The sequence below is a fragment of the Amphibalanus amphitrite genome, unplaced genomic scaffold (assembly GCF_019059575.1).
Source record: "Amphibalanus amphitrite isolate SeventyFive unplaced genomic scaffold, NRLGWU_Aamphi_draft 000219F_arrow, whole genome shotgun sequence".
NCBI classification, from domain to species: Eukaryota; Metazoa; Arthropoda; class Thecostraca; order Balanomorpha; family Balanidae; genus Amphibalanus; species Amphibalanus amphitrite.
Window position 1 is genome coordinate 215,659 of NW_024881714.1, and position 26,788 is coordinate 242,446.

Consider the following 26,788-nt stretch of genomic DNA (forward strand, 5'->3'; position numbering starts at 1 on the left):
CTTATACGCTTCATCTACACACTTCTTAAGCTTCTTTAGAATCGAGCTCGTTGTCGCCACAGCTAACCGCCCTCTACCCTCTTCCAGGTGACCTGATCAACATCCACGACAAACAGGAGGACGGCTGGTGGTTGGGCGAGCTGAACGGCACGGTCGGCATCTTCCCGGCCACCTACGTCCTAGAACTCAGCGGGTCGTGATTCGTGACTCGTGACACTCAGCGTACTTCGTGATTCGTGAAATATGGCGTGATCCGTGACGTGTGGCGCAGTGTGGTCCGTTATACATGACCTGCCCGTGATTCGTGAGTCGTGATTCACGGCATGATCCGTTATACAGGGCCGTGATTCGTTATTAGAGACGTGACCCGTGACTCGGCATTCACGGCACAGTCCGTGAATTACAATGTGCTGCCAGAGGTTCACGACGGGATACATACCCGTGAAATGGTTGATTCATGGCCTGTGATCCGTGACTCGTAAGTTTCGTGACTCATGTTCCGTGACCCGTGTGTTTAGATAGCCGTGACTCGTGAATTGACGCGTTTTACGCGACCGTGAGTCTTCCTTGAGCGGCGTGCCGCGGCCGCCGAGTCACCGCCGAGACCGTCCACACTGTCTCGGCATGTGCCGCCGGCCGTGACGTGACCGTAACGTCACCGGGACGTGACCGTTAGGTCACCGTGGCATGCCGTGACGCGTCTACAGACGAGACGCTACCGGACTCGGGGGCGTCACGAAGTCGGATCGCTCCACAGAGCCACCGCGTGTCGTCGGTTCGCGCACGGATCCCGCGGTTAAAAACGCTCTCTGACGGATGATATGACGTTAAGTGACGTGGATCGCAGCGACATCAGGGTGACGTGAAACGCCGTGACATCAGTGACGTAGAGTGACGTCGGGTGCGTGGAGTGCAGTGAAACCGGGAGCGCGCCGCTCCGTCGAGGGCAGAACGTTTTACACGGTGATAATGTAGTATATGAAGTGAAGCGCCGACTGCCCCTGTCGGACATGCTTACAGAGAAATTGCGGGGACTGTGCAGTGTGCAAACCATGTTACGCTAGGTCATGTTGTTTATTAAAACTAACCGCGCGCGTGCGTATCGCTTCATCCATGTTATAGTGACCATTTGCATATGCTAAACAGAGTACGAGTGTTTTGTACAGACAATATACAGTATTGAATTAACTGTTTGTCTTACTCTAGGCAATCTCCAGGCTAGTCTCTAGCCAAGACAGTCCTACGAAGAAAACTATCATCGCTAAGCAAGCTATACACAAGTGCAGTGAAACATAAGCGCACAGATCTCACGTCCACAAAGTCCACAAAGTCTGGCCTCAGACTTCCACACATGATACAATCCAACGGTTCATCCGTCAGTGGCGACTTTCCGCTCACTCCCTCGGCCCCTGTCCCCCATTCACGGACCTCAGACGCGAGCAGGGGCGGCAGCAGGGGCGGCAGGGGCGGCGGCGGATGCGGCTTTGGCGGCGGCACGACGCTCGCGTTTCTCGGCTTGTTGGCGGGCCAGCGCCTGGAACCGTGATCGAAGCCGCACCATGCAGAGCGCCAGGTTGCCGCTCTCGTCTAGCTCCGTCTGGATGTCTGAGATGTCGCCCAATGACGGCTTTGTGGTGCCCACTGCGGGAGAGAGGGGGGTGTCAGAGTGGAGAGAGTGGGAAGGGGAACGGAGACCGGCTACTGACCTGTGGTTAAATCCACGGTGACTATAAATAGTTAAATCGACCTGGATCTGGGAAGGTAGATTGCCTGATTGTCGTCCCTGATTGTCTGGACGACAATCAGGCAGGGATTCTGGTCACACTTCATTTAAACTTGTGATCCGTGTAGCACGGGTTGAAAAACACCATTTAGCGCGGAGGGAGGACGTAACGGAAGTCGTGACGGCCTATGACAGAGCCGTGACGGCCTGACGTGACGGTCACGGAAGAAGGGGAAAATGACAAGCGTGGGGTGAAACGTAACGTGACGAGGTGACACTGAGGGTCCTCGAGGCCTTTCGAATGGCAAATTGAAGTTGTTTACGAAAAACGTCCTCCGGGCCGGATTTGAACCAGCGACCTATGGATGTCTGACGAGAACCGCTACAGTCCACCGCTCTACCAACTGAGCTACCAGAGGAACCGACGTTACGGGCATTGGTGGAGGGCTATAATGTACTTCCAATGTTGCTACGAACGAATCGTCCTACGACATATCATTTCGGACAACTTTACACACACACCCCCCCCCCCCCAGCCCCCGCATTTCATAGTCTAGCCCAGTATGGATTCACTTAGATCTCATATCAGTAAGCTTTTAACATGTATTACTATTATGCATTACGTGGGTGGACAAATAACCATGGTGAGAACAGGGACGTAGCCAGGGGGGCTGAAGAAATGCCATACGAAGATTTGTCCTGGAATCAGTTATAATACATCAGCATCGTGATCTTCGCCCAAATGACTCGCTTCACGAATAGGACCCCCAATTCCCAGTGCTCTGGAGCCGCCCCTAGTAAAGTTATGAACTTGAAATTTTCGGGGAATGTGCCCAATTAGGAAAAGTCAGAAAATTTCAGCATCGTAGCTTCAGCGGTTTCGGAGATATTCCCGAAAACCTGAGGGGTGGATGAAAACAACCCCCCTGCCACTAATAGGGTTAAGGCGAAAAAATAAAATTTAATAAAAATAAAAATTAATAACGACAGGTGCACCACACCCTCAAAAATAGTGGGCCAAATCCAAGGAGTTTTCCTTTCTTGAAGGGGTACGACACTAGGCCGCGACCTGTGGCTCCTCCTGAGCAACATCCTGGCTACATGCCTGGGTGAGAACTGAGAAGCTACCAAACAAAGGCGCAGGACGATGTCCGTAATTTTACACCAAGCATTTCACGAGACTCTATGCTCAGCACCGCTGCTCCCTCCCCATGCCCACCACCAGATAGCCCCTCCACCCGCTGCGGCCTGTGTCGTGCGTATACGCCCGCCGCTGGGACCACTCACGTGTCACTTTGGTGCCGCTGAACATGAAGCGTACGTGGAACGGCCGCTCTGGGTCGCTCTCGACGACCCGGGTCAGTGTGATGACTCGGCTCACAGCGCCCGGCTCCGTGGCCTTCTTACTATCCTTCAGCACCTGGAGAATACACAAACACAGTCACCGTGTGAGACAGGGAGCGAGCGATCCAAGACCTTAAATTTTTTAGTTTCCTTGGAATCGAAGGTAAGCAGAGCCCAAATATGACAAACACAGCTTCCACTTGTCCGCTGGAGGGTCCTCAGAACACTAGGGATCAGTGCGGAACATCGCTCTGTGGCTCACTCACCTCAATGCCCATGTAGGTCTTCAGCATGCCGGTGGCCTTGCGGTAGTTCTCCGTCTTGACTTCGAGCTCTGCTTGGGCCGACGCCGCCGCTGCGGGGAAGGATAACGCCACAGTGTGTGAGACATCAGACACCGGCGGGCCCCGACAGCCGAGCCGACGGAAACCTTCTCTAGACGGTTTACCCCGCGACCAGATAATTGAGCCGACGACCTCAGACAGTCAAGCTAGCGGCCTTAGAAGGTTTCTGGACTTAAACGCAATAGCAGATAACTTAACCAGTGACCCCTGTTATAATTGCCAAAACACACTGATGATATACATTATACCTACACCTAAAGCAGGAGCATAATTTTATATCTTGTTTTGATTAGTTCATCAGTCGCGACTCGCGATCATTTATGAGCATTTATGAAATGATCGCGACTCGCGATCATTTATGCGAATAGGTCACACAATGATAAAATGGAAAACAATGACCGGAAATATTGCGCCCTAAGCATTCAGCAGAGACAACCGAGTCTCAGTAGCGACTCCCCAGTCCCCACCTCTGCGGAACTGATCCAGCTGCTCGGCGACGGCCTCCTTCCTATCCTCCATGTCCGCCAGCTCCTGCTCGGCCTTCCGCCACTCGTGTCTGGCACGGCGAGCCTCCGCCTCAACCCGCTGCAGCTGCTGGTAATGCTCCACCTGCTTGGTGAACTCCAGCAGGGCGTCGTTCAGCGCTATCTGACGCCTATCCAGATGTGCCGTCATCTTCTCCAGCACCAGTTCTGTGGAAATACAAATTGAGATCAGTGCCGGTGTGTGACTATATATCAGCCACTGACTTGGGTGGAAATCACTTGAAGTGATTAAGCTCATTTGACACTTTAATTTGGTATGTAATTGTTTCTGTCCGCACCAAGTAAGGACTTGGTTGCCATCTCGTTAGTGTGTCAGTCTTGAACAGTTAATCAAATTACAATTAGGTGGGCAAGCTTACTGTTTCACCAAGGTCTAGCATAGGTGAGAAGCAAGGCAAACCTACTTGTGAAGGATTCCTCACTTTAAAGGAAAGTGTGTTCCTGCAACAAACTAATGTAGTTTAAATTGAGTTTTGCAACATCAGTCATCATCCTGGCCTCTATGTATTTCATGGTAGTGGCACACAGCCAGCCGCAGCTACCAGAAAATGGCCTTTGGTTTCCCTCGAAACAAAAAAAAAGTATTATGCTGTGTTTCTACAGAAACCAAGAGCCAGAATAAATACCTAAGAATAGGAAGGTAGTTAAGTACCACCTGGAGCAATGTTTATGTGCCATGAAAGGGCCCAGGACCCAGCAGAACCTGAACACACAGAATCCAATGGTTAGCTTTGGCAGCTGATAGACACGGGTTGCATCAGTCTAGTAAAAAAAGATTACTCAGTCTGAGCTATCACTCATCATTTGTGATTTGCGAATCATTGGTCTCGTCTTGATACAACACTGACACGTTTTGAATGAGCAGTGAATATGTCTAGGAAACTTGCCATACGCTAGCAGAGAGCAAATTAAGTGTCACACTAACAAGATGTCAAACCAACGCTGAATGATTGAATATAGAAGAATTAACAATAATATCACCCACTCCCTGAATATAGGACAAATCAAAACAATTCAAATTCCTTACTTGATTTGGCCCGCTTGGCTTCAAAATATTCCTTCAACGTGCTTCGATCCATCTCCATTTTGGATTTCTCTTGATAATATCAATATAACCTTTTGGCAAGATTCGACTAAGTAAGGTAATAAATTATAAGACACAGAGCAAACACACAGTGCGAATCAAGAAAATAAAGAACAAGAAGTGCGAAGCACAAAATATCAAAAACAAATTTCAAAAGTGGCGCCGTTCGCGTCAATTTCGTCGGTCTTCAGGTATTCGTATATAAAAAATAGTAAAATATGACGTCATAGAAACAAACAATAAATGAAGTTTCTATTCGCGGAAGTTTTAAAACCACATTTTTCATTGGTGGATTTATTGGTCTAGCTGGTTCCAATAAAAATGATATAGGGCATAAATAGGCGGATGACAGTACAGCCAAGTACAGCGAAGTTTTTGTGTGTTGTTTGGTTTATATAGCCTTGGTTGTTTGTTTGTGTGAATGTAATATGAATCGTATGGGTCAATTCTACCTTCTAAATAGAATGTGTATCTCCTAACTCACTCTTACTATTACCTGCTTTACCTATTACCTACCTGATTACCTACTTGCCTTCTGGGAAACAGCCGCAGATCGAGAGATTTGGGTTTGCTCCACTCCAGCCTCATCCGCCTGAACTGGACGGACCGGCTCGTCCGGAGACGAGCGTCAGTCTGCGACTTCCAGCATTACCAAGAGGTCTTGCCAAGAGGTGGCTCTGCACTTGGGTGAGATGTTAGCATTTCTTGGCCTCTCAATGTGCATCACACATACCTCGTAAACTTGACCAATCAGAAGCGGTAGGTAAAACCAGTTTGATGCAGAGTTGATGAATTTTTGGTGACTCGTAATTTGACTCCAACTCCAATTTTCAATACCTATTGACTCTGACTTTGACTCTGGTTAGGAAAGTAAACTCTGACTCTGCAGCCCTGGGCAAAAGTAAATACCAGCAAGCTGGCTGCTTTCTTATTCTAATAATGAAACGGCACCTGCCTACCTGTACCGGTAAATATTTACATAAAGTCCGATCCACTTTACAAGCATAAATTTTGCATATTCTTACATTATTTGACATTCCGAATCCAGATATCATACTTACGTGCGGCGGAAAAATCAAAAAACACAAAAATAACAACCTGTTACACCCCTTCATAACACGATACATACCCACGTGCACGCACCGACGACGCGAATGAATGCGACGAGGGAAAAACGCCGCCGTTTCAGCGCTGCCATATGAAGTTTTTTGCTGCCATTTTCGGGGAAATGTTGGGAACCGGGGTGTATGGGTGGGGAGGGAATCAAATACAATAATCAATGAAAGTGACGTCAAAATAACAAAACATGAAAAAATGGTAAAAATCATAAACTAACCTAACCTAACCTAACCTAACCTAACCTACTGATTTCTGCCTACCGGGGATAAGGAAAAAGTTACTTGCAGGAATAGATTGCAGGCAAGAGTAAATCAAATATTTTTAGGTTAAGTGGTCATGCATCAGGCTTCAGGCCTTCGGCCTGAAGCCAGATACATAACCACTTAACCTAAAAATATTTGATTTACTCTTGCCTGTAATCTCTCCTAAGGCATCGCCTTCGGCACTGCACTGCTCCGCCACGAGTATTATTATGACGTCACTTTCATAACAAAATCGAATAGCGTAATGTTTTCACTCAACCTTGGAGTTAATTCATTCGATCCTTTCCACGCGGCGCAAACGGCTGGTGGAGTGCGGTAGTGGCCGGTGGTGACGGTAAATATTTTACAGGTGCCTTAAAACTTGGTTGCGCCATGAATAACTATCAGATATGAAATCAGGAGGCTAAAATACATCGTGTCGTATGTTTGTTATAATTACTTTGGCGATCGGACCTTATGTATATAAATACCCCTGTACCTACCTACCTAACCAACTATTGCCATGGTTTCAAACAGTAGCGGCGGAACACCTTCAATTAAAGGGGGGCTGTGCCGACTTTTGGTTCCATTCTTTCCACCAGTGTCCCAAAATTATATTTTGGCTTGGGTGTCCGAGGGGAATATTCGTCACTACAAAGAGGACTGAGAGTGGAAAATTGCCAGCCAGAACGGCACAAAAAACTTCAAACAGGGTCAGCAATTCATTTTTGAATTTTGGAGCCTAGAGGATGTGAGAGCCCTTTATAAGATAATTAAATCGAACGTGGACTGTGGCGGGAGGTAAAAGGTACACAGGCGGACACACAGATGCTCTTTATTAATAAAATAGGGAGTGAAAAATCGCTCTGGAAAATTGGAGGTGAGAGTGAAAAATTATTTTGAATTGGATGTCACTTCCCACCTAAACTCGCAAAGTTTTTTTGAGTTTCGAAAAAACCGGAATATATGTGATAGTACCTACCGTCTTCTATCTACATATCAAATTTCAGATCGATACCTCATTTTTTGGCCAAGTTATAGCGAAAAAAACTGTTCAAAAATGATGACATCAAATTTTCAAACTCAATTTTTGGCAATTCTAGACCTCGTAGAGCAAAACAAAGACCACCATTAGACTCCCCGTGACGAGCTGCATCGAATCGATACCCATTTTATGCAAAATATCAACTTTGAAATTTGACCTGACCTTGACCTGACCTTCACCAAAACGTGACCTAGGCTGGCCCCAAATGCTGCCTAACCCACATAATCGCATTTGTCATGTAAAATGGACCATAAAACATGTATCACATGACACTTTCATATTGTGACCCCGGTGACCTGACCTCGCTGTGACCTGACCTGGTATCAGTGACCTCAGATAGCAAAGTATGTGTTTGACGAACATTGTACCATCGATGGTTTTCAATAACTTACCAATTTACTCGATTTCACAACACATTTCTTGAAATGCCTGTGAACGGTGAAAATCTGACCTTTGACCTGACCTGTGACGTCATCGGTTTGACCTAGGTTAATGAAATTCGGTCACAAGGTAGTTCCCCGGTGGGGCTATCGAACACCGTTTGAATTTTGAGAATCGGCCGGTAAATTTCCGAGATCTTAGGGGGGCCGAAACGCCCCCCCCCCCCCTACGGGTGGTAGGGTCCGCCGGTAGCCCTACGGGGCGCGGGTTAAGATGCCAAAATCAAAGGGCGGCGCGGTGCCCCAGTGCCCTCCCCGTTCCGCCGCCTATGGTTTCAAAGCAATGCCTAGGTCCTGATTTGAAATTGTAGAAATTGTATGCTGGTGCAAAGTGCTAATGCTGAGTGTTAATTGTATGTCTTGCCTGCAGTTTAACCCTATTCCTGGCGGGCTCCGCCGGGACAAGAAACTGGCGGGGGGCCCGATTCGGCCCCCCCTTCAGATCTCAAAAACTACACATCGCAGCGACAAACGGCGAACGGCGTTTGATAGGTCGTTTAACCCTATTAGTGGCAGGCTCCTGGCTACCCCATATTAGTGGCAGGGGGGGTACGACCCCCCTTGATATCTCGAGATCTAACCGGCCGATTTTCAAAATTCAAACGGCATTCGATTTAGCTCAACAAGATCTACATTTCTAAAAAAAAAAATTAAAAAATGTCAATAGGGGGTAGAGGGGGGTAAAAACGGGCAAATTGCAGATACATTTTAGACTGTTTATCACGGCCAGGTTTCTGAACCAATCTTAACGCAACTTTTGCCGATCGATAGAAAATGAACCAGGAATTCACATGGATCCTAAAAATATGCATTTTCAAAAATCATAGGCGGATACAGATCATTGAGATTGGGGGTACACAAAAAGTATAGTAAATAAGGTTTTTGTTGGTACTGTTTCTAAAAAGGGTGGCAATGGTCTTGTTATGTTACAATTTTCTTATGAGAGAACGACTAAAATTGTATTGGTCATGCATAGGCGGTGTCAGGGCACCTATGTTGGGAGGTAAAAAATAACCCCCCTTTTTGGACGCCTGGATCCGCCTATTATAGCAAAAACGTGTCAAAAGAGGATGCACAATAACTTTGTATATGTTATCACATGATACCTTTCATTCACTGTTCGTAAAACTGGTGCAGCATCGTGATCTTCGCCCAAATGACTCGCTTCACGAATAGGACCCCCAATTCCCAGTGCTCTGGAGCCGCCCCTGGTAAAGTTATGAACTTGAAATTTTCAGGGAATGTGCCCAATTTAGTTTTAGGAAAAGTCAGAAAATTTCAGCATCGTAGCTTCAGCGGTTTCGGAGATATTCCCGAAAAACCTGAGGGGTGGATAAAAACAACCCCCCCCCCCCTGCCACTAATAGGGTTAAAGATCTACAACTTTTACATAAAACATTTTCAGGTCAGGTCAATATTGAGGTCACCAGAGGTCATCAACGATAAAATGTTTTGGAATTAGTTACCTATATAACTTTTAAACTGAGAAACATAGAGACATAAAACCAATACATTTTTTGTTGCTCTCGCCGAGGCGATGCGAAATAAGTATGTGATGACCTTCACAGGTCAATTTAAAATTTGACCTGAGGTCAAGGTCAGGTCATTCATCAATGAGGTTGTGGGGTATGGTCATGCTGCATACCAAACGAAGCGCCTTGACCAGGCGAGCAGTTTGGTACTGTAGGGATTATCTATGCGATTTGTCATCTATGCGATTTGTCATTTCATATTGTCATTTTCATTTATATTGTCACCGCTTTATTAATCAATCTGTTACCTGTTGTCAATTGCGCGTCAAGTTTGTTTGATATTTGTAAACCGGCCTGCCGCTGGCCTCAACCTTCCTAGTAACCGCTGTGCCATACGCCATAGAACGTGTCGTGCAAAGGTCACGGCGGCACCCCTGAGGCGGCCGCTGCCCGTACGTTTAGGAGCCCATTGTCGTGACGTCACGCCTGTGAACAAAGGTCACGGTAGGGGCTCTCCCGGCAGCCGGACGGTGACTCATACGTTGAGCTTGTCTCTCGCCGCGCCTGCGGGCATATTGGTAGTACTAGGGACGGCCAGCATATGACCGCGGCTTTCGGCGACATTGTCAATTCGTTTTTCGACTCTGCTGTTCGCTGCAAGACCAATACACATAGAAAACGGCTCGGGCATTTGGAGAAGAGCGGCTACTCTGAGGCGAGGGAAGAACACGGAGATTCACACAAACGACCTGACTAGGTTGCACCGGCCACAGTCGACCGAGGTGGGCTTCCGCGCCCTTAAAGACGCCTCTGACTGGCCATTGCGCTGACACCCTGGTCGGACCACGGTCATTGATCGGACCCTGCCACTGGTTCGTGCTCAGGCTGCCTTAGCGGGTAGACCTGCTCGACCAGACGCCCCACTGGTGGGCGAGTGCTCGGTTCCGACTTTCACCGCCGGTCCAACAGCGTTCTGCTGGTTCCCGCCGATCCGGTTACGACACCGCAAGTGCCGTACCGACTCGGGCGTCCCAGGTGGGCGTAACGGTTACCACACCAGTTCGCGACCCCCAGGCTCTGTCAGCCGTCGTACGGCTCTCGGACGGACACTCTAATAGATCAGCCACAGATCAATAGGTTGTCACAGACCGTCCATCCAGCCACGCGCTACCCACAGCGCAGTACGACAATTGGTGACCCCGACGTGATCTCCGTTGTTCGACCTTAGCCTCTCGTCATGCCCGCGGACAGCGCACAGTCCGGCGCCGCAGCTCAAGACTCGGCCAGCGTTCCAGCTTCAGCCTCTGAGTCAACTCATCGGCCCATGGCTAGCTTCCGGCTACCACCATACTCTCCGGAAGAGCCCGACCTGTGGCTACTGCAGGTGCAGTGCGCTTTCGACGTCAGCGGGGTCGACTCCGACGAGCTGAGGTTTAAGCTCCTCGTCGCAAACCTCCCCGCCAACATCGCCGTCCAGGTCAAGGACGTCATCCGGTCATCTCGGTCTTTTGACGTGCTGTGTGCGGCGCTCCAAGCCCGCCTGGCACAGTCACGCGCCGACCGACTACAAGCCCTGCTCGGCCGCCAGCAGCTCGGCGATCAGAAGCCGACGGCGCTGTTGCGCTCAATGCGCAACGAGCTAGCCGCAGCCGGGGACGCCCCGGTTGATACAGAGCTCTTCCGTACCCTGTTTCAACAACGGCTACCGCAACCCGTCCGTGCTGCTCTCGCCCTCCTGCCAGCCGACAGCACGCTTGACGCACTGGCAGAAGCGGCCGACCGGTACCTGGAAGCTAGCGGTCCGGACCCACGGCTATCAGCGATCGCGGCACAGCCGTACACACAGCCGGCACCGCCCATCGCTGCTGCAGTGACAGCCCCAGCGCCCGCTGCAACCCCTGCGCTGGACACCGTCATCGCCTCCCTGGTCGCTAAGATGGAGCGCCTGGAGGCCAGCAACCGACGACTCGAGGACGCCGTGCGACGCGACCGCAGCCGTTCCCGGCCGCGCCAGGCGTCTCGCCAGTCACGCCGCCCGTCACCGGCTCGTCCTCCAACGCCGCCGCACGACGACACGCTGTGTTGGTACCACCAGCGATTCGGCGCCCAAGCGCGCCGATGCAAGTTACCGTGCTCCTGGATCGCCTCGGAAAACTGAGGCGCCCCGTGCTGATGGCGCAAAGCACGGGCGCCCCTCCTGCCGCGCCACTCCTCTTCGTGAGGGACACGGAGACGGACCGGCAATTTCTAGTCGACACCGGGGCGCAGGTCAGCGTGCTGCCTCGCCGCTGCTTGCCCAACGGGTCCACACTGACCCCTGCTCCTGTCGGCCAGCAGCTCGTCGCGGCAAACGGCTCACCGATCGCGGTGCACGGCACCTGCCTGCTGGACGTCACCTTGAGTCAGCAGCACCGCCTGAAACATCGATTCTTCGTCACTGACGTCACCACACCCATCTTGGGCACCGACTTCCTGGCCGCACATCACCTCGTCGTGGACGTTGCCAACCAGCGTCTCCTGCGGGACGGCACCGTCTGCGCCAGCGCCGAGCGGTCAAGGCTGTGCTCCATCGGAGTGCGTCTCGTCCGGGAGCAGGCTGCTGCTCGCTTCGCAGCTGTCCTCGCCCGGTACCCGGATGTGACCTCACCAAAACCTGGACCAACACCGGTGAAGCACAACGTGACGCACCACATCGTCACCAAGGGTCCACCGGTGTACCAGCGGCCACTACGCCTCCCGCCGGAGCGCCTTCAAATCGCACGTGCTGAGTTCAACAAGATGCTCCAGCAAGGCATCATTCGACCGTCGAGCAGCAGCTGGACAACTCCACTCCACATGGTGCCAAAGAAGAGACCCGGCGAGTGGCGTCCTTGCGGCGACTACAGAGCGCTGAACGCCCGCACCGTACCAGACCGCTACCCGCTGCCGTACCTGCGGGACTTTTCAGCCGACCTGCATGGGTGCACCGTCTTCAGCACCATTGACTTGGTGAAGGCTTACCACCAGATCCCGGTGGAACCTGCCGACGTCCCCAAGACAGCCATCACGACACCGTTCGGCCTCTACGAATGCGTTCGGATGCCGTTCGGCCTCAGAAACGCCGGACAGACCTTCCAGCGTTTCATGGATGAGGTCCTCCGCGGCATACCGGGCTGCTTCGTCTACCTGGACGACATTCTGCTGGCCAGCCCGACTGCCGAACACCACCTACAGCTCCTGGACCAAGTGCTTCAGCGCCTCAACACCTACGGCGTCGTCGTCAACAGGCACAAGTGCGTCCTGGGACAGGAGCAGGTGGTGTTCCTCGGCCACTCGGTAGACGCCGACGGCGTCCGCCCGCTGCCTGGACGAGTCGAGGCCATCAAAGACTTCCCGGAACCGACCACTCAGTCCCAGCTACGGAGGTTCCTGGGGATGGTAGCCTACTACCACCGCTTCATCCCCCAGGCAGCCGAGCTCCTGCAGCCTCTGCACGCCTTAATCACCCACAAGGCAAAACGCTCGAGAGCGCCTGTCACGTGGACAGACTCGGCGCGGCAGCGTTTCAAGAACGTCAAGGACGCCCTGGCCACGGCGACACATCTCGCACACCAAGTCCCGGACGCGCCGCTCGCCCTCTTCGTCGACGCCTCGGACTGCGGAGTGGGCGCCGTCCTCCAGCAGCACGTCGCCGGCGAGTGGCAGCCCCTCGCTTTCTTCTCGAAAACGCTCCAGCCTGCGGAGAAGAAATACAGCACGTTCGGGCGCGAGCTACTCGCCATCTACCTGGCCGTCCGGCATTTTAAACACGCCATCGAAGGACGGTCAGCAATCATTTTCACAGACCACCGACCACTGGTAACGGCCATCGGCTCCTCGTCCGACCGCTACTCGCCACGAGAGGTCCGCCACCTGGACTACATCGGCCAGTTCGTGTCTGACATCCGCCATGTGCCTGGCAAGGACAACGTGGTCGCCGACACGCTGTCACGCACGGTCTCGATGGTGGCCCAGCCGCGACCCCCGCTCGCCGACTTCGCTGCCATCGCCAAGGCCCAGTCCGAAGACGGCTCGCTGGAAGACCTCGAGGCCTCAGACACCTCACTGCGCCTGCGCCACATCCCGGTCGGCGATGGGCTCCGTCTGCTCTGCGACGAGTCCACCGGATCGCCTCGGCCGGTCCTCCCAGTGGCTCTGCGCCGGCCCTTCGCCAAGGCTCTGCACGACCTGTCGCACCCTGGCGTCGAGGCCACCGTCAAGCTCATCTCTAAGCGGTTCGTCTGGCCCGGTATGGATCGCGACGTGCGCCGCTGGACCCGAACCTGCCTCGCCTGTCAGCGCTGCAAAATCGGCCGGCACACCAAGTCTGACGTCGGCACCTTCCAGCCACCTCAGCAACGCTTCGACCACGTCCACGTGGACCTCGTCGGCCCGATGCCGCCGTCAAGAGGGCACTCGTACCTCCTGACGTGCGTCGATCGGTTCACTCGGTGGCCAGAAGTCATCCCTCTGCCGGACATCCGCACCACCACGGTCGCCCGCGCCTTCCTCGAGCACTGGATCGCCCGATTCGGCGTTCCGTCCATCATCACGACGGACCGAGGCGCCCAGTTCGAGTCGGCCCTCTGGTCGGAGCTACAGCGATTCCTGGGCTGCCAGCGAACTCGGACGACGTCCTACCACCCGGCCTGCAACGGTATGGTGGAACGCCTGCATCGCCAGCTGAAGGCCAGCCTCCGTGCACACCAGGCTACGTCATGGACGGACGTGCTGCCGCTGGTGCTCCTGGGCATACGCTCCACCATCAAGGCGGACCTGCATGCGACGTCAGCCGAGCTGGTGTACGGCTCCTCACTGCGGCTTCCCGGCGAGTTCTTCATCAGCAGCCAAGCCTCAGCAGCATCACCGGCCGGCTTCGTACAGGACCTGAAGCGCGCCATGTCTCAGGTGCGGCCGACACTCCCACGTCCGGTCCAGCGCACCACGTACGTCCCGACGGCACTCCAGACGGCGACACACGTCTTCGTGCGCAGGGACTGTCACCGCTACCCGCTGGACGCTCCATACGACGGACCGTTCCCGGTTACCGAAAGGACCACCAAAACCATCACCATCGACCGTCGACAGAAAAAGGAAGTCATCAGCATCGACCGGTGTAAGGCCGCCTTCCTGGAGACGCCAGACGAATCCGGTCATCGACAGTCCGACCTGCCGACTGTGCAGCCGCACGGTACTCAGTCCAGCGGCCCGCCGGCCGCGCCACCGCTCAGCAATGAGCCCAGCGGCCCGGAGCTTCTGATCTACGGTGACGCACCAACTCGCCCTGCAGCCGTCGCTCGGGCTGACGCTGCACCATTGCAGCCTCAGCCGATACTACGGACGACCCGCTCCGGCCGCGTCATACGACCTCCGGTAAGATATCGCCATGTCACTTTTGTCCGCGACATGTCTGGCGAGGGGGTACTGTAGGGATCATCTATGCGATTTGTCATCTATGCGATTTGTCATTTCATATTGTCATTTTCATTTATATTGTCACCGCTTTATTAATCAATCTGTTACCTGTTGTCAATTGCGCGTCAAGTTTGTTTGATATTTGTAAACCGGCCTGCCGCTGGCCTCAACCTTCCTAGTAACCGCTGTGCCATACGCCATAGAACGTGTCGTGCAAAGGTCACGGCGGCACCCCTGAGGCGGCCGCTGCCCGTACGTTTAGGAGCCCATTGTCGTGACGTCACGCCTGTGAACAAAGGTCACGGTAGGGGCTCTCCCGGCAGCCGGACGGTGACTCATACGTTGAGCTTGTCTCTCGCCGCGCCTGCGGGCATATTGGTAGTACTAGGGACGGCCAGCATATGACCGCGGCTTTCGGCGACATTGTCAATTCGTTTTTCGACTCTGCTGTTCGCTGCAAGACCAATACACATAGAAAACGGCTCGGGCATTTGGAGAAGAGCGGCTACTCTGAGGCGAGGGAAGAACACGGAGATTCACACAAACGACCTGACTAGGTTGCACCGGCCACAGTCGACCGAGGTGGGCTTCCGCGCCCTTAAAGACGCCTCTGACTGGCCATTGCGCTGACACCCTGGTCGGACCACGGTCATTGATCGGACCCTGCCACTGGTTCGTGCTCAGGCTGCCTTAGCGGGTAGACCTGCTCGACCAGACGCCCCACTGGTGGGCGAGTGCTCGGTTCCGACTTTCACCGCCGGTCCAACAGCGTTCTGCTGGTTCCCGCCGATCCGGTTACGACACCGCAAGTGCCGTACCGACTCGGGCGTCCCAGGTGGGCGTAACGGTTACCACACCAGTTCGCGACCCCCAGGCTCTGTCAGCCGTCGTACGGCTCTCGGACGGACACTCTAATAGATCAGCCACAGATCAATAGGTTGTCACAGACCGTCCATCCAGCCACGCGCTACCCACAGCGCAGTACGACAGTACCACTTACAAGTCTTTAGCACCATCATGTCGTGATTTATTGACAGAAAAACGATTTATGACGTCACATGACCTCAGATGACCTTTGCCGGTGCCCCTGTCAATTAGCGGCACCAGGATCATCACCGATGAGATAATCTTCCATAATACTGAAAGAACTGGGTGGTTTTGACTCGTTTACACGAAGCAGGAGGCGTTTCAATATTTTCCCCATATGCTTGCAATGTAATGGTCACGAGTCTGGCCTAACCTCAGGTCACAGATATGAAAATTCTGAGATATACAAATTGCACATACTGGTACCCTAACTAAAGCCTGAAGAGAAGAAATTGATCGGTCAAAAACTCTAGCTCTGGCGTGATTGCAAACTTTTCTGAGGTAGGGTCACCAAACCGCCTCTGGTGACCTGACCTGAGGTCAGATCAACTCAAAATTTTCAGAAATGTTGCGTAAAAGCCTTTTAGAAAAAGTCAGAAAATTTGAGCTTCCTAGCTCAAAGCGTTTGGGAGATATAACCAAAAAACCTCAGGGGGGGGGGCTCCTGAGGCCCCCCCCCCCCCGCCAGGAATAGGGTTAAAGGGACTGTCCCACCTTAACATTAGATTTGAGTTGAGATAGCCATCTTGATGGACGTTCTTTGAAAATCAGTGCCGTGAAAACCGTTTCTCCAGCAATTACTTCATCGCAAAGAAATTTGAGTTTGATTTTGACATCTGTGCAAATAAGTGCCACAATGTATTGGTATAGGCACTTAAATCTGATGACGTCATCAGGCTTTCGAACGTCCGTTAAATGTTTGACTAAAACGTTTTGTAGCACGCGGTGGTATATGCTGCGTTGCGCGCAACAAATGCCGCACTTTTAAATAAAGTCGCTAGGAACAGCGGAGATCCCAAAAAGTAAACAAAAGTAAAAGTCTAATATCTTGAAAACCGGTGAATATTTTTCGGTGAAATTTGGTAGATATTCGTTTTCGCTCTTTCTGAACCGAGCGACATCACTTTCATGCCAATTCATAAACTTTTTTAAAGGTGGGAGGGTCCCTTTAAGTACCATTCATTATACAGATATTCCAGCTCAGTCATTAGTTGGGCAAAACTCATTAAATTTGGCACAGGACATGTAGGTGCAATAACCACACAATGCATGGATCATGCAGGAGAACACTAAGATAAACTTTCAAACTGTTATATAATGAAATAACGTGAGAAAGTGTGAGAATAGTTAGATAACTCTATAAAAATGTTTTTTTAGTGGGTCACAGAACAAAGAGAACAGACAGACAAAACAGACAGTTGCTAGGTAGTATTTGAGCACTTGGCTGATATTGTTTTCTTTCTTCAGGCACCTGCTTCCTTGAATACTGTGTTGGGTACTTCATAGCAAGATTTAATCAGAAGATACAAAAATGACTGATATTGACCAGCTCAAGAAAAAGGTGGATGAATATTATGGTGAAATGAAATACAAGGAAATTGCAGATTGCTTGGAGGCTCATAAGGTATGTTGTGACGTAACAGTTGATGGCCAGACTAGCTCATAAGTGCTCATGCTCCACTCTGAATTGAAGCATTTGTTTTTATTTAATGCATTAGATTATCTGGTAGACTGCTCTTAAAGGGACCCTCCCACCTTCAAAAAAGTTAATGAATTGGCATAAAGGTGATGTAGCGTGAATCACAAAGAGCGAAAATGAACATCTACCAAATTTTACCGCAAAATATTCAACCGTTTTCGAGATATAAGACTTTTATTTTTGTTTACTTTTTGGGAACTCCGCTGTTTCTATGACGTCACATAAAGGTTTTCTTTACGTCGGCATTTGGAAGCAATAATTTGGTATCAAAGTGCGACAAATATTGCGCGAATGATGCGTTTATCTTATCAAGGTCAATATATGATGGCCAACAAAGGATTCCAGGACAATTCTTCTTATGGCATTTTTTCGTATCGCAATTCTTCGTCTGCAAATCTTCGTCAGGGCATTTATTCGTATCGCATTACTTTGTCTCGCATCAGGGTATATGAAAATCGGCTCGCATTTCTTCTTCAACGCAAATATATGCAAGAGTAAGCATTGATGGACAAATAAATGCACCGACGAAGATTTGTAGACGAAGAAATGCGGACGAAGAAATGTCATGCGAGGATTCGTTCGGGTACCATGACATTTATGTGATTTCAAAGTCAAGGTTCACAGCTGATCTGCTAAATCAAGCCAAGAATCCAAACCATCAAAAAACTATAAATATTTGTCTGTCACAGAGGTCTCAAGCAATATAAGGTTGACATATGTTGAATCAAAAATCTACTGCCACAACTCACATCTCCTGCCTTAGTTTATCATTGTTGTTTTAACTTGCTTTCAAGAGAAACAGAAGCCAGTATCTGATATCACTTCAGATGATTGTTTCAAGATCTGAGTTCAAATGGAATTAAAAGCAAGATCAAGATGAAACAGGGATTATTGCTGTTAAAGTAGTTTGGCCATAATACAACAGGCACATAAATCATTAGCCAAATCAAATACTGGTTGGTTTGTCAAGATGTTTGTTGTCTGTCGTCTGTCGAGCTGCTATGAACACTGAACGCTCTCACTCTTACTTTAATGAGAGTAGTTTAAGTTGAATGGTAGTGAGCTGTAATTAGACAAAGCAGCTATTCAGTGCTCACATCAAGCCAGGCTAGGAAATGGCATCAACTGTGGTGGGAGGAAGCAGGTTCGGCAGGCCTATGTTGTAAACTTCTGCTGTGTCTTGTGTTTGATCAACTGATGTTTTCTGCTCTGTTTTGTGCAGTGATAGTAGCAGGTAACTGCATGCTTGTCAAATTATGTGAATAAACGAATTCATAACATTGCATTTTTCTCTCCATGCAAGGAACAAGTAAGATGTTGTAGAAAATGTAATAGAGGGCTGCATTGCTGATTTCATGCACTTTATCAGAGCTTTATTTAGAATTGCTTTCCTGAAAGCTACACACAGGCCACAGCACTGAAACTCACAATGTCATAGCTTTTGGCAGAAAAAAAGAAAAGACTTGCCTAGGTAAAATTGGCTGAAAGTATGGCAGAGCAGGTCTTGATGCGTATGCCCATCCGTGTGCTTGCCGAAGCCGAACTGACTGCAACACATTAACTCTGACCCACCATGGTGGCTGGCATATCCTGAACTTTCACCACTCTAAACAAGACAACTTTCAGCCCTCAGCATTGTATTAAAACACTGTACATGGCAGTTGACACTCAAAATTTGTTTCAGTGCCATCCACGGACAACATCAGTCGCCATTCACCAGGCCAGTAAAAACAGAATAGATAATAGCTTCAAACCCATGTAGTCAGGGTTACTAGGTCTGCACCTCAAAACAAAATCCAGGTGACATTCACCACGCCAGTAAAAAAAAACAGGTAGGTACTTAGGTAACGTAACAGCTTCAAATCTGGTAACATGTTGGTCGGACTTAACACTACCATATGTACATGGAATAATATGATACCAAACAATAGTGCAACCATTCTGGACAACAAAAGTGTATGATAAAATTAATTTAGAATACTTTGGCAGCATGATTTACGAGCACAGGCAGGTGTTACCTACCAGCCTTCTCAATGCTCGTAAAACCAACATTGTAGTTTTGATTTTACCTTACATGATACAACCATGGATGAAGGAGAACCTGGATTGGAAACTAACAGCTGATTGCGTTCCCTTCGGTAAGTGCCCGAGGGCACGCGCGGCGGCAGCGGGAGCCGCGTCTGCCGCGCATTCACTGGCGCCGCGTAAGCGTTCACCGGCGCCGCGTAAGAGAAAAACACTAGAAATGGCCCTCTTTTTCAAGGTCGCCTGTATTCGGCCCTCGTGTACGACTTTTGTGCGGAACGGACAATAATAGTTTTGGTCTCATTCGATAGCCTGATCAATTTTGTCTGTCGTAAATAGCTTCTAAACCTAAAAATAAATCCGCATTGCGGTCTAATACCCGTTTCAAAACATGCCGCCCCGCGTCCCCCATAGGCCGTAATGCTTAGCGGCGGGAGTTTCCAGTCCCGATACTTACCGAACGCTAGGTGGCAGGTCGATCGCCCGGAACGCTGCCCGTAATGTTGAAGGAATAGGAGTTTCCTATCCAGGTTCTTTCATCCATGATACCACACTTGGCTGCAATGGCACATTTAATTTAACACTGTGAAAAGACCAGTTATAACCACTTCACAAGCACAATTGCACCTCATGCCGACATCCTTTTCCAAAGACAGTCAGCAGCGTCTTTCGTCAAAACTGGAAGATCAATCCCCTTTCAACTGTTAACATCAAAAATATTTCTTCATGGTGTGATCTCCTATGGAAACCTTGCGGGAAAAGAATTAATGTCAATTGTCAGCTCTTCAAATTTCTTTGGACTTAAACTTGCAGTACCATATCCAGTTTGCTTTGATATTTTGTTTTTCATTCCATGTTGAAGTTGAACACCAAGCTCCAGATATAGCAGGCAGCTTGATCATCTTCGGCCTTGGTATAATATCAGTCCAAGTTCCAGTGGTGGGTATCTTCTAATATTCAAATTAAAATGAAAAGCACAATAGGGGCCCTGTTTCACCGGTGATAGCAGCAAGCTACTATCAAATTGCGCGAGCTGACGTAATGTGATGACGTCATACTGCTGACGTAAGGGGCAATTCTGGCGCACGATTGCCGCAATATTGTTTTACGTCATCAGCTAAATGTTCGAAGTTAATGTCCAAATGTTTCCTAAACCCAACTTCTTTTAAATACATCATATTGAAAAAATATATATCAAAAATATATATACTATCATGACTGCGTAAACTCTTACTTTTAGGCTCATACGTCACTTAATGCCGCCGCCAAGGTCGCGGCAATCGTGCGCCGGAACTACCCATTACGACAACAGTATGGCGTCACGACATGACGTCAGCTCGCGAAACGTGATAGCAGCTTGCTGCTATCACCGGTGAAACAGGGCCAGGCTTTCTCAGCGCCGACGACGGATTTCACGTTGATAAAAAAGGGAGCTCAAGATCAGCAAAACTCGGGTTCAAGGAATGGCGGGCGTTGAAATGACTGCTGACGTCATCAACAAACCGCTAATGGTTAAAGGGACCCTCCCACCTTCAAAAAAGTTTATGAATTGGCATGAAAGTGATGTCGCTCGGTTCAGAAAGAGCGAAAACGAATATCTACCAAATTTCACCGAAAAATATTCACCGGTTTTCAAGATATTAGACTTTTACTTTTGTTTACTTTTTTGGGATCCCCGCTGTTTCTAGCGACTTTATTTTAGAAGTGCGGCGTTTGCGGCAGATGTTGCGCGCAAATAGCATATACCACCGCGTGCTACAAAACGTTTTAGTCAAACATTTAAAAATCGTTAGATATCTGCGCTGACGTCACACATTCAGAGGGGTATTCCTTAAGCATTAGCCCCTCTGAATCAAAATGCTGCAATTTTGAAATTCAATATTTCCGATTTAAGGCATTTCTCGATGTTGTGAGTGCCGAAACCGGTAATTGTGAGCCAGGGACCCCATTTTGGCTATCTCAACTCAAATCTAATGTTAAGGTGGGAGGGTCCCTTTAAGAGATAGGGACTAAGCTGGTCCCACCCTGCAAGTAAAGGGAAGAAATTTCTTGAACACCATAAAGCTGCGGGGGTTGCGACCAGGATAAATGGTGGTTTCTGAGCCTGGCCGCAAACTTGGCTATCTCAACTCAAAACTAATGTTAAGGTGGGATGGTCCCTTTAACCTGCTTGAGCATGAAGTTCTACATGGTTAGAATGATGCATTGACATGCAACTTAAGCTAAGTAATAATAAAAGAACAGTCATCTTACAGAGAATCAGCAACTCAGTCTAGCATATCCTTAGTCCTTACAGTGGTTTCCTTAACCTAATTCATCAGTTCCTACTTTGGACATTGAAATTCAACGAAATTCATCAGTTGAATGCAACTAGTTTCATGGCTTTGTTCGCTCACGGTCCCCAACGGTCTGGTCAGGCTCGGTACGATCTGCTGCGGTACTGTTGTCATTACAGTCGAGTAATCCCGAGTGGGATGGGCCGCACCAGACTGGTGCGGGTGCGCCCACCGGCGGAGAGCGTTCTGTCCGCGTGGAGCCGGTGTGGCCGGTCCGGCTCGCTCGGCCCGGTGGTACAGCATCCCCAGCCACCTCGATACCGGCCTCTCCGCGCCGGAGTCGGGACCGGTCCGGCGGCCGCACACCAGGAGAGCCGGATCAACTGGTTCGCGTTTTTCGGGCGTGACTGACGGCTGGGAAGCGCCATCTTAAAACGCTTTATTCTCTAAACGATGGAGCCATCTACGTCTATCTGCAGGAATCTCCATCCGGGCACGGACACGCCGACGTGGCACGAAACGCGCTGCTCTGCAGTTGTGCGAACGTAGCGTGTAGATGAGATTTCCGAGGTCAAAGTCCTTGCTTAGCATAGCACCTGCAGAGTTTTTAGTATTTTGTGTCGACTTCTAATATTTTATTGCGAAATTTTAGGCATACGACTAATGGAAAAGTCGCAACTCTCACGTGTGCGCACAGCCGGACATGTCCTTAATTTCGCCTGTTTATGTTTCATTGGATCGCCGCCACTGACCACTGGTGATCAAAGTCGGCAGCAAAGAACGAGTGCCGAAACCGAACCGGGTTTCAAATACCGATCGGCTCAGGAGCCGGACAGTGGACTCAGTAAGCTATGCACTGGGACTTTGCGGGGTCGGGGTGTGCCACCTAATCTGCTTCCTAGTTCCTGGTAGCAAAGCCGTTGACTTTGAGCCCAAGCTGAGCTAGATTTTGCAATCCCGGGATCCAATATAAATTATGTTACCGCGATGCTGAAGTTAAGAGTGACCCGCAGTCAAGGTCAGCTAAAAAAAGTCGACTTTGGAGTCGTGATATAAACTTAGGACTTTTTGATGCCCAATTCTTGCACCTTATGCCAAAATAATGTGATCGTTCACCCGGCATAAGCGTGACTCAGTTATTTTGTAATGACTTTTACCGTCGTCGGCCACCGTCACCACGACTCGAGTTTAATAACTTCTATGAGTCGTTGAAGCGTCGAATTATGCAGTATGAAAACCCAGGCGTGCAGTTGTACCCTTGCTAATATAGTGTGACTGTGCTCGCCTGATGTGTCTACTTATTCCTATGTCGTTTTAAAGGCGAAATGACTTTTCGCTTCTGTGCTAATTCTAATCTCATTCTTCCATCCACTCGTTTCCTTTTCAGAACAGTGACGATGTGGGTCTACTGTGGCGACTGGCGCGTGCCAACTATGAGCTGCAGAAGTCGCTGTCCTCGGACTCGGCTCGGCTGGAGGCGCTCCAGGGCACCTTCTCTGTGGTGGAGCGAGCGCTCACCATCGATTCAGAGGATCCCAATGCGCACAAGTGGATGGCCATCTACATGAATGCCATCACCAAAATCCAAGGCTCGAAGGCGCAGATTGAAAAAGGACAGGCCATCAAGGAGCATATGCTGGTGAGATTTTCACTGAACCTTGTGGGCTATGTCATGTGGCGTCCGATCGTTTACCGAGATGATCTGCTGCGTAGCAGACATACCAGGTCACGTTTATTTACTCTGTATACTCGATTCAGCACTTACTATCACGACCGCGACTACTTTTGCTGTATCAGGCCATGCTGTACTGTCATGTTTATCTGATTTTTTCTCTCACTTCTGAAACGATTTTCATATTCATAACCAATCATTCGTCGGTCGATGGGAGAAGACCCGGCCATATGTATACGTGTTCGAGCTAATCCTTAACCGTAGCTCCCTCTCATCATGTGCCATGGCTCCATCTCAACCTATACCGTGGTTCGCCCGACGGCTGACCTATGTAGTGGCTCCCTCTAACCCTGTACCGTTCACAAGCCTCAGAATTCCTTTTCCGTTCACGAGCCTCAGAATTCCTTTACCGTGACGTCACCTGGGCGGCAAAAATTCTTTAGTGAACTAACCTTATTAGTAAAGTTATCTTGCCGTGGCTCAATGGCCCTCTGGCCTCTGTGGTGGCCGTCTCTCACCCTGTACCGTGGCTCCATCTAACCCTGTACGGTGGCTCCCCTAACCCTGTAACGTGGCACACGCACACTGTACCGTTGCTCTCCCTGATCCTGTCGTTCATCCCTTTAACCCAAGATTACTATACTAATCCTCTAACCCTGTACTGTGGCTCCCTCTAGCGCTCTGCGGTGGCCCCGGGCCCCCGGTGATCCTGTACTGTGGCTCCCCTCCCCTCTGATCCTGTACTGTGGCTCCCCTTCACTCTCTGCGGTGGCTCCCTCTGATCGTACGCCGCTGTTCATCGGCAGAGGGCGTGCGAGCTGGGCTCGGAGGACCCGACCAACTGGCACCTGATCGGAATGTGGGAGTTCACGGTCGCCGACATCTCCTGGGTGATGCGGAAGCTTGCCACTGTGGTGTACGGAGAGCCGCCCAAAGCCACCTTCGAGGAGGCGCTGGAGCACTTCAACAAGGCTGAGGAGATGGCTGACGGTTTCAGCCAGCAGAGCGCCGGTCAGGGACTCGAGTGGCCCATCAGGAGGTGAGCGATGTCGCGGGGACGGGAAGATACTAACGTCAGATTGCTGCGACAGCTTATTTGTGTTCGACGGGCTTCCTCTCTTCCCTTCCCATGAATGGGCATTGTTATGTGATTTTTTCTGAGAACGCAATGTTCATTTCCACGCAATTGTGTAGGATTTAACACTTAATGTGTACCGCAATGTCACAACATTTGTTTTTGCCAACGGATGTGTCTACACATGTATCACTCATGTTTCCTTTGCAGTCGGAATTTGTTGATGATTGCCAAGTGTCACCAGAAGTTGAAGGATAACGCCAGTGCCATCAAGTACCTGCAGATGGTCATGGAGAGAGACGCCAAACACTCGGAGGATCAGGAGGTAGGCACTGAGCTTCGGGCTGCAGTTGTGGGCCTATCACGGGGGAGGGCTGGCTTATGTTCATGCGTTTGGCTTAGACAGTACGGCATATTATCTGGAGGTTAAAACTGTTGTGAGGCGTAATGGAGGAGTTCGAACTGGGATAACTTTTTGAATCTTTTAACAACATATGGATACCATCCAAAGGTATTGTTGTCGATTCGCTGCCATCGGGGTTCGGGTTTGCTAACTCAGCAGGTGCCTTTGGCTGAACTGACCAACATTAATCTTTGGCTATAACGTAATTTTGCGTAACTGTTGAACCATAGTAGGTGTCGTTTAAGTGCTTGGGATAGGACGTACTAGCCCTGTCTAAACTATGTGAAAATGAGCATCTGACAAACATTTATCTCAAATGAAATGCACGGATTGGCTATGACATTATTTGTGTGATTTTTAGACTAAGTGTCATTAGAGGGCCCGAAATAGGTGCGACCCTGGCTGCTCGGGACACATTAACGTTACGCTGTCGTTATTCATCCTCAGTTCTCGCAAATATTCTGACTTTTTTTTAAATACCGAACTCCGAAGCTTCTACCACAAATAATTTCAAGCATGGTGCTACCTAATGTTATATAGCTAGTATAGTAAGCATTTTAAGCCTTGTAATGCCATGTCATAAAGCACATGTCATTTGTCATTTGTCAATATGGCTAACGGGATGCATTGTATGACTGTAGAACGTATTGTGATGGCCCGTTTTAACGTTATGCACCTTTTGATAACCGCTGTTTTGTCACTGACGTCCTAAAAGATGATGCAATTAGATAAAAAAAATAGATTAGGAAATGAGAAAAGCGAATACAATAAAGAACCCCTAAGTCCGTCCCCTGCGACACGAGACATTGTACGTTGCCGTTCCATTTCCGACATTATCCGACAAATTATACGTTGCCGCTTATTTGATAGTTATTTATAGCATGCATTTTGTCTCGTTTTCAGGCAAAGACAGAGGCTGCCAGTCTGCTAAAAAGCCTCCGTTAGCTAATCATGAGCTTAGTGAAGGTGCACCTCAGCTTCAAAAGACAGCACGTGGAGGACAACGGCGCACATAACGGGGAAACGGGGCCTGACCTGGGGCAGCAGTGCCTATCCGAGCTTCAACTGGTGTTTAGCCATATCAATTGCGTTATTCGTTTGATACAAAGCTTTACAGCGAAACAGACGATATGTTGCCAGTTTTTTTTTTACTTTTATATGCCGAATCACTGTTACTATAAAGTGACCTTTTCAGTACCTTTTCAGATTTTTCTAGCCGGCATTTACGCCACTTTTTTCGAAGCATTTACGTTCTCGTATATTTACCTGGTGATCTGTTTTTTTTTTTTTTTTAGAAGCATAATCGTTTTGACTTGTGTAACGTATAGGTACGCACTTTGATTTCGTTTAAGGCCGCCCCACACTGGAACTCGCATGCGGGTTGCGAGTTTTTGGGTTTTCGGGTTTATTCTAAATCAAATGATACAATCTAAGCTGAGTGACCCACACTACCATCTAACAAGCGAGTCTGCATGTTTTTAGCTTGCGAGCGACCTTGCATCGCATTCCAAAAGTTGATTTTGAGTCAACTTTCGATTTTCCTCGCTGCGAGGTCTGCGAGGTCTGCGAGGTTTGCGGGTTTTTCGTTGGAGTCGAATTTTGGTTCGTTGCGCTGGTATTGCGACTATATGTAATTTTCTGAAGGTGTACCGGCTTCATTGCATTCATAAAGTTTCCATAAGGGAACGGTCTAATCACTCTCTGAATTAGTATTATGCCCGCAAACTCAAAACCCGCAAACTCGCAACCCGCATGCGAGGTCCAGTGTGGGGCGGCCTTTAGTGTGATCCATTCCATATATTCCCTCGGTGCATTCCTTTCCAATCAGTGATATGATCGTGCCTTCGAGTGTAGCTGGTCACTCGGTTCTTAGCTTGACGTAGGCTGTAGATAGACCGCTTAGTTACTTAGTGACAGGTACACTTAAAAGTGCACAGGGTAGACGGATTAGATGCTAGGGAATACCATAGCGTGTTATTC

At 49.6% G+C, this 26,788-nt stretch overlaps 3 protein-coding genes across 6 annotated transcripts in view; 2 read left to right on the top strand and 1 right to left on the bottom strand.

Annotated features, from left to right (window-relative positions):
- The window catches only part of LOC122385421 (nostrin-like), an 83,186-nt gene extending 81,998 nt beyond the window's left edge, over window positions 1-1,188 (top strand). For all 3 annotated transcript variants that reach the window (XM_043373674.1, XM_043373672.1, XM_043373673.1), the window contains exon 12: window positions 88-1,188. In XM_043373674.1, coding sequence (XP_043229609.1) covers window positions 88-200 — 113 coding nt within the window. In that variant the 3' untranslated portion in view covers window positions 201-1,188. The remainder of the gene's footprint in view (window positions 1-87) is intronic.
- LOC122385424 lies at window positions 1,056-5,658 on the bottom strand. Of its 2 annotated transcripts, none has more exons than XM_043373678.1 (5): window positions 5,573-5,658; window positions 3,879-4,103; window positions 3,334-3,422; window positions 3,011-3,143; window positions 1,056-1,641 (listed from the first exon to the last, which is right to left on the bottom strand). In XM_043373678.1, the coding sequence occupies exons 2-5, from the start codon at window positions 4,084-4,086 to the stop codon at window positions 1,430-1,432; spliced, it is 642 nt and encodes a 213-aa protein (XP_043229613.1). In that variant the 5' UTR covers window positions 4,087-4,103; window positions 5,573-5,658; the 3' UTR covers window positions 1,056-1,429. The 2 variants fall into 2 exon arrangements, with proteins under 2 accessions (XP_043229613.1, XP_043229612.1); XM_043373677.1 differs by lacking the exon at window positions 5,573-5,658 and adding an exon at window positions 4,984-5,222.
- On the top strand, window positions 5,588-26,160 carry LOC122385422 (regulator of microtubule dynamics protein 1-like). Its single transcript, XM_043373676.1, has 6 exons — window positions 5,588-5,727; window positions 17,126-17,282; window positions 23,046-23,297; window positions 24,137-24,369; window positions 24,616-24,730; window positions 25,712-26,160. The coding sequence occupies exons 2-6, from the start codon at window positions 17,190-17,192 to the stop codon at window positions 25,751-25,753; spliced, it is 735 nt and encodes a 244-aa protein (XP_043229611.1). The 5' UTR covers window positions 5,588-5,727; window positions 17,126-17,189; the 3' UTR covers window positions 25,754-26,160.
- Window positions 26,161-26,788: the final 628 nt, after the last annotated feature.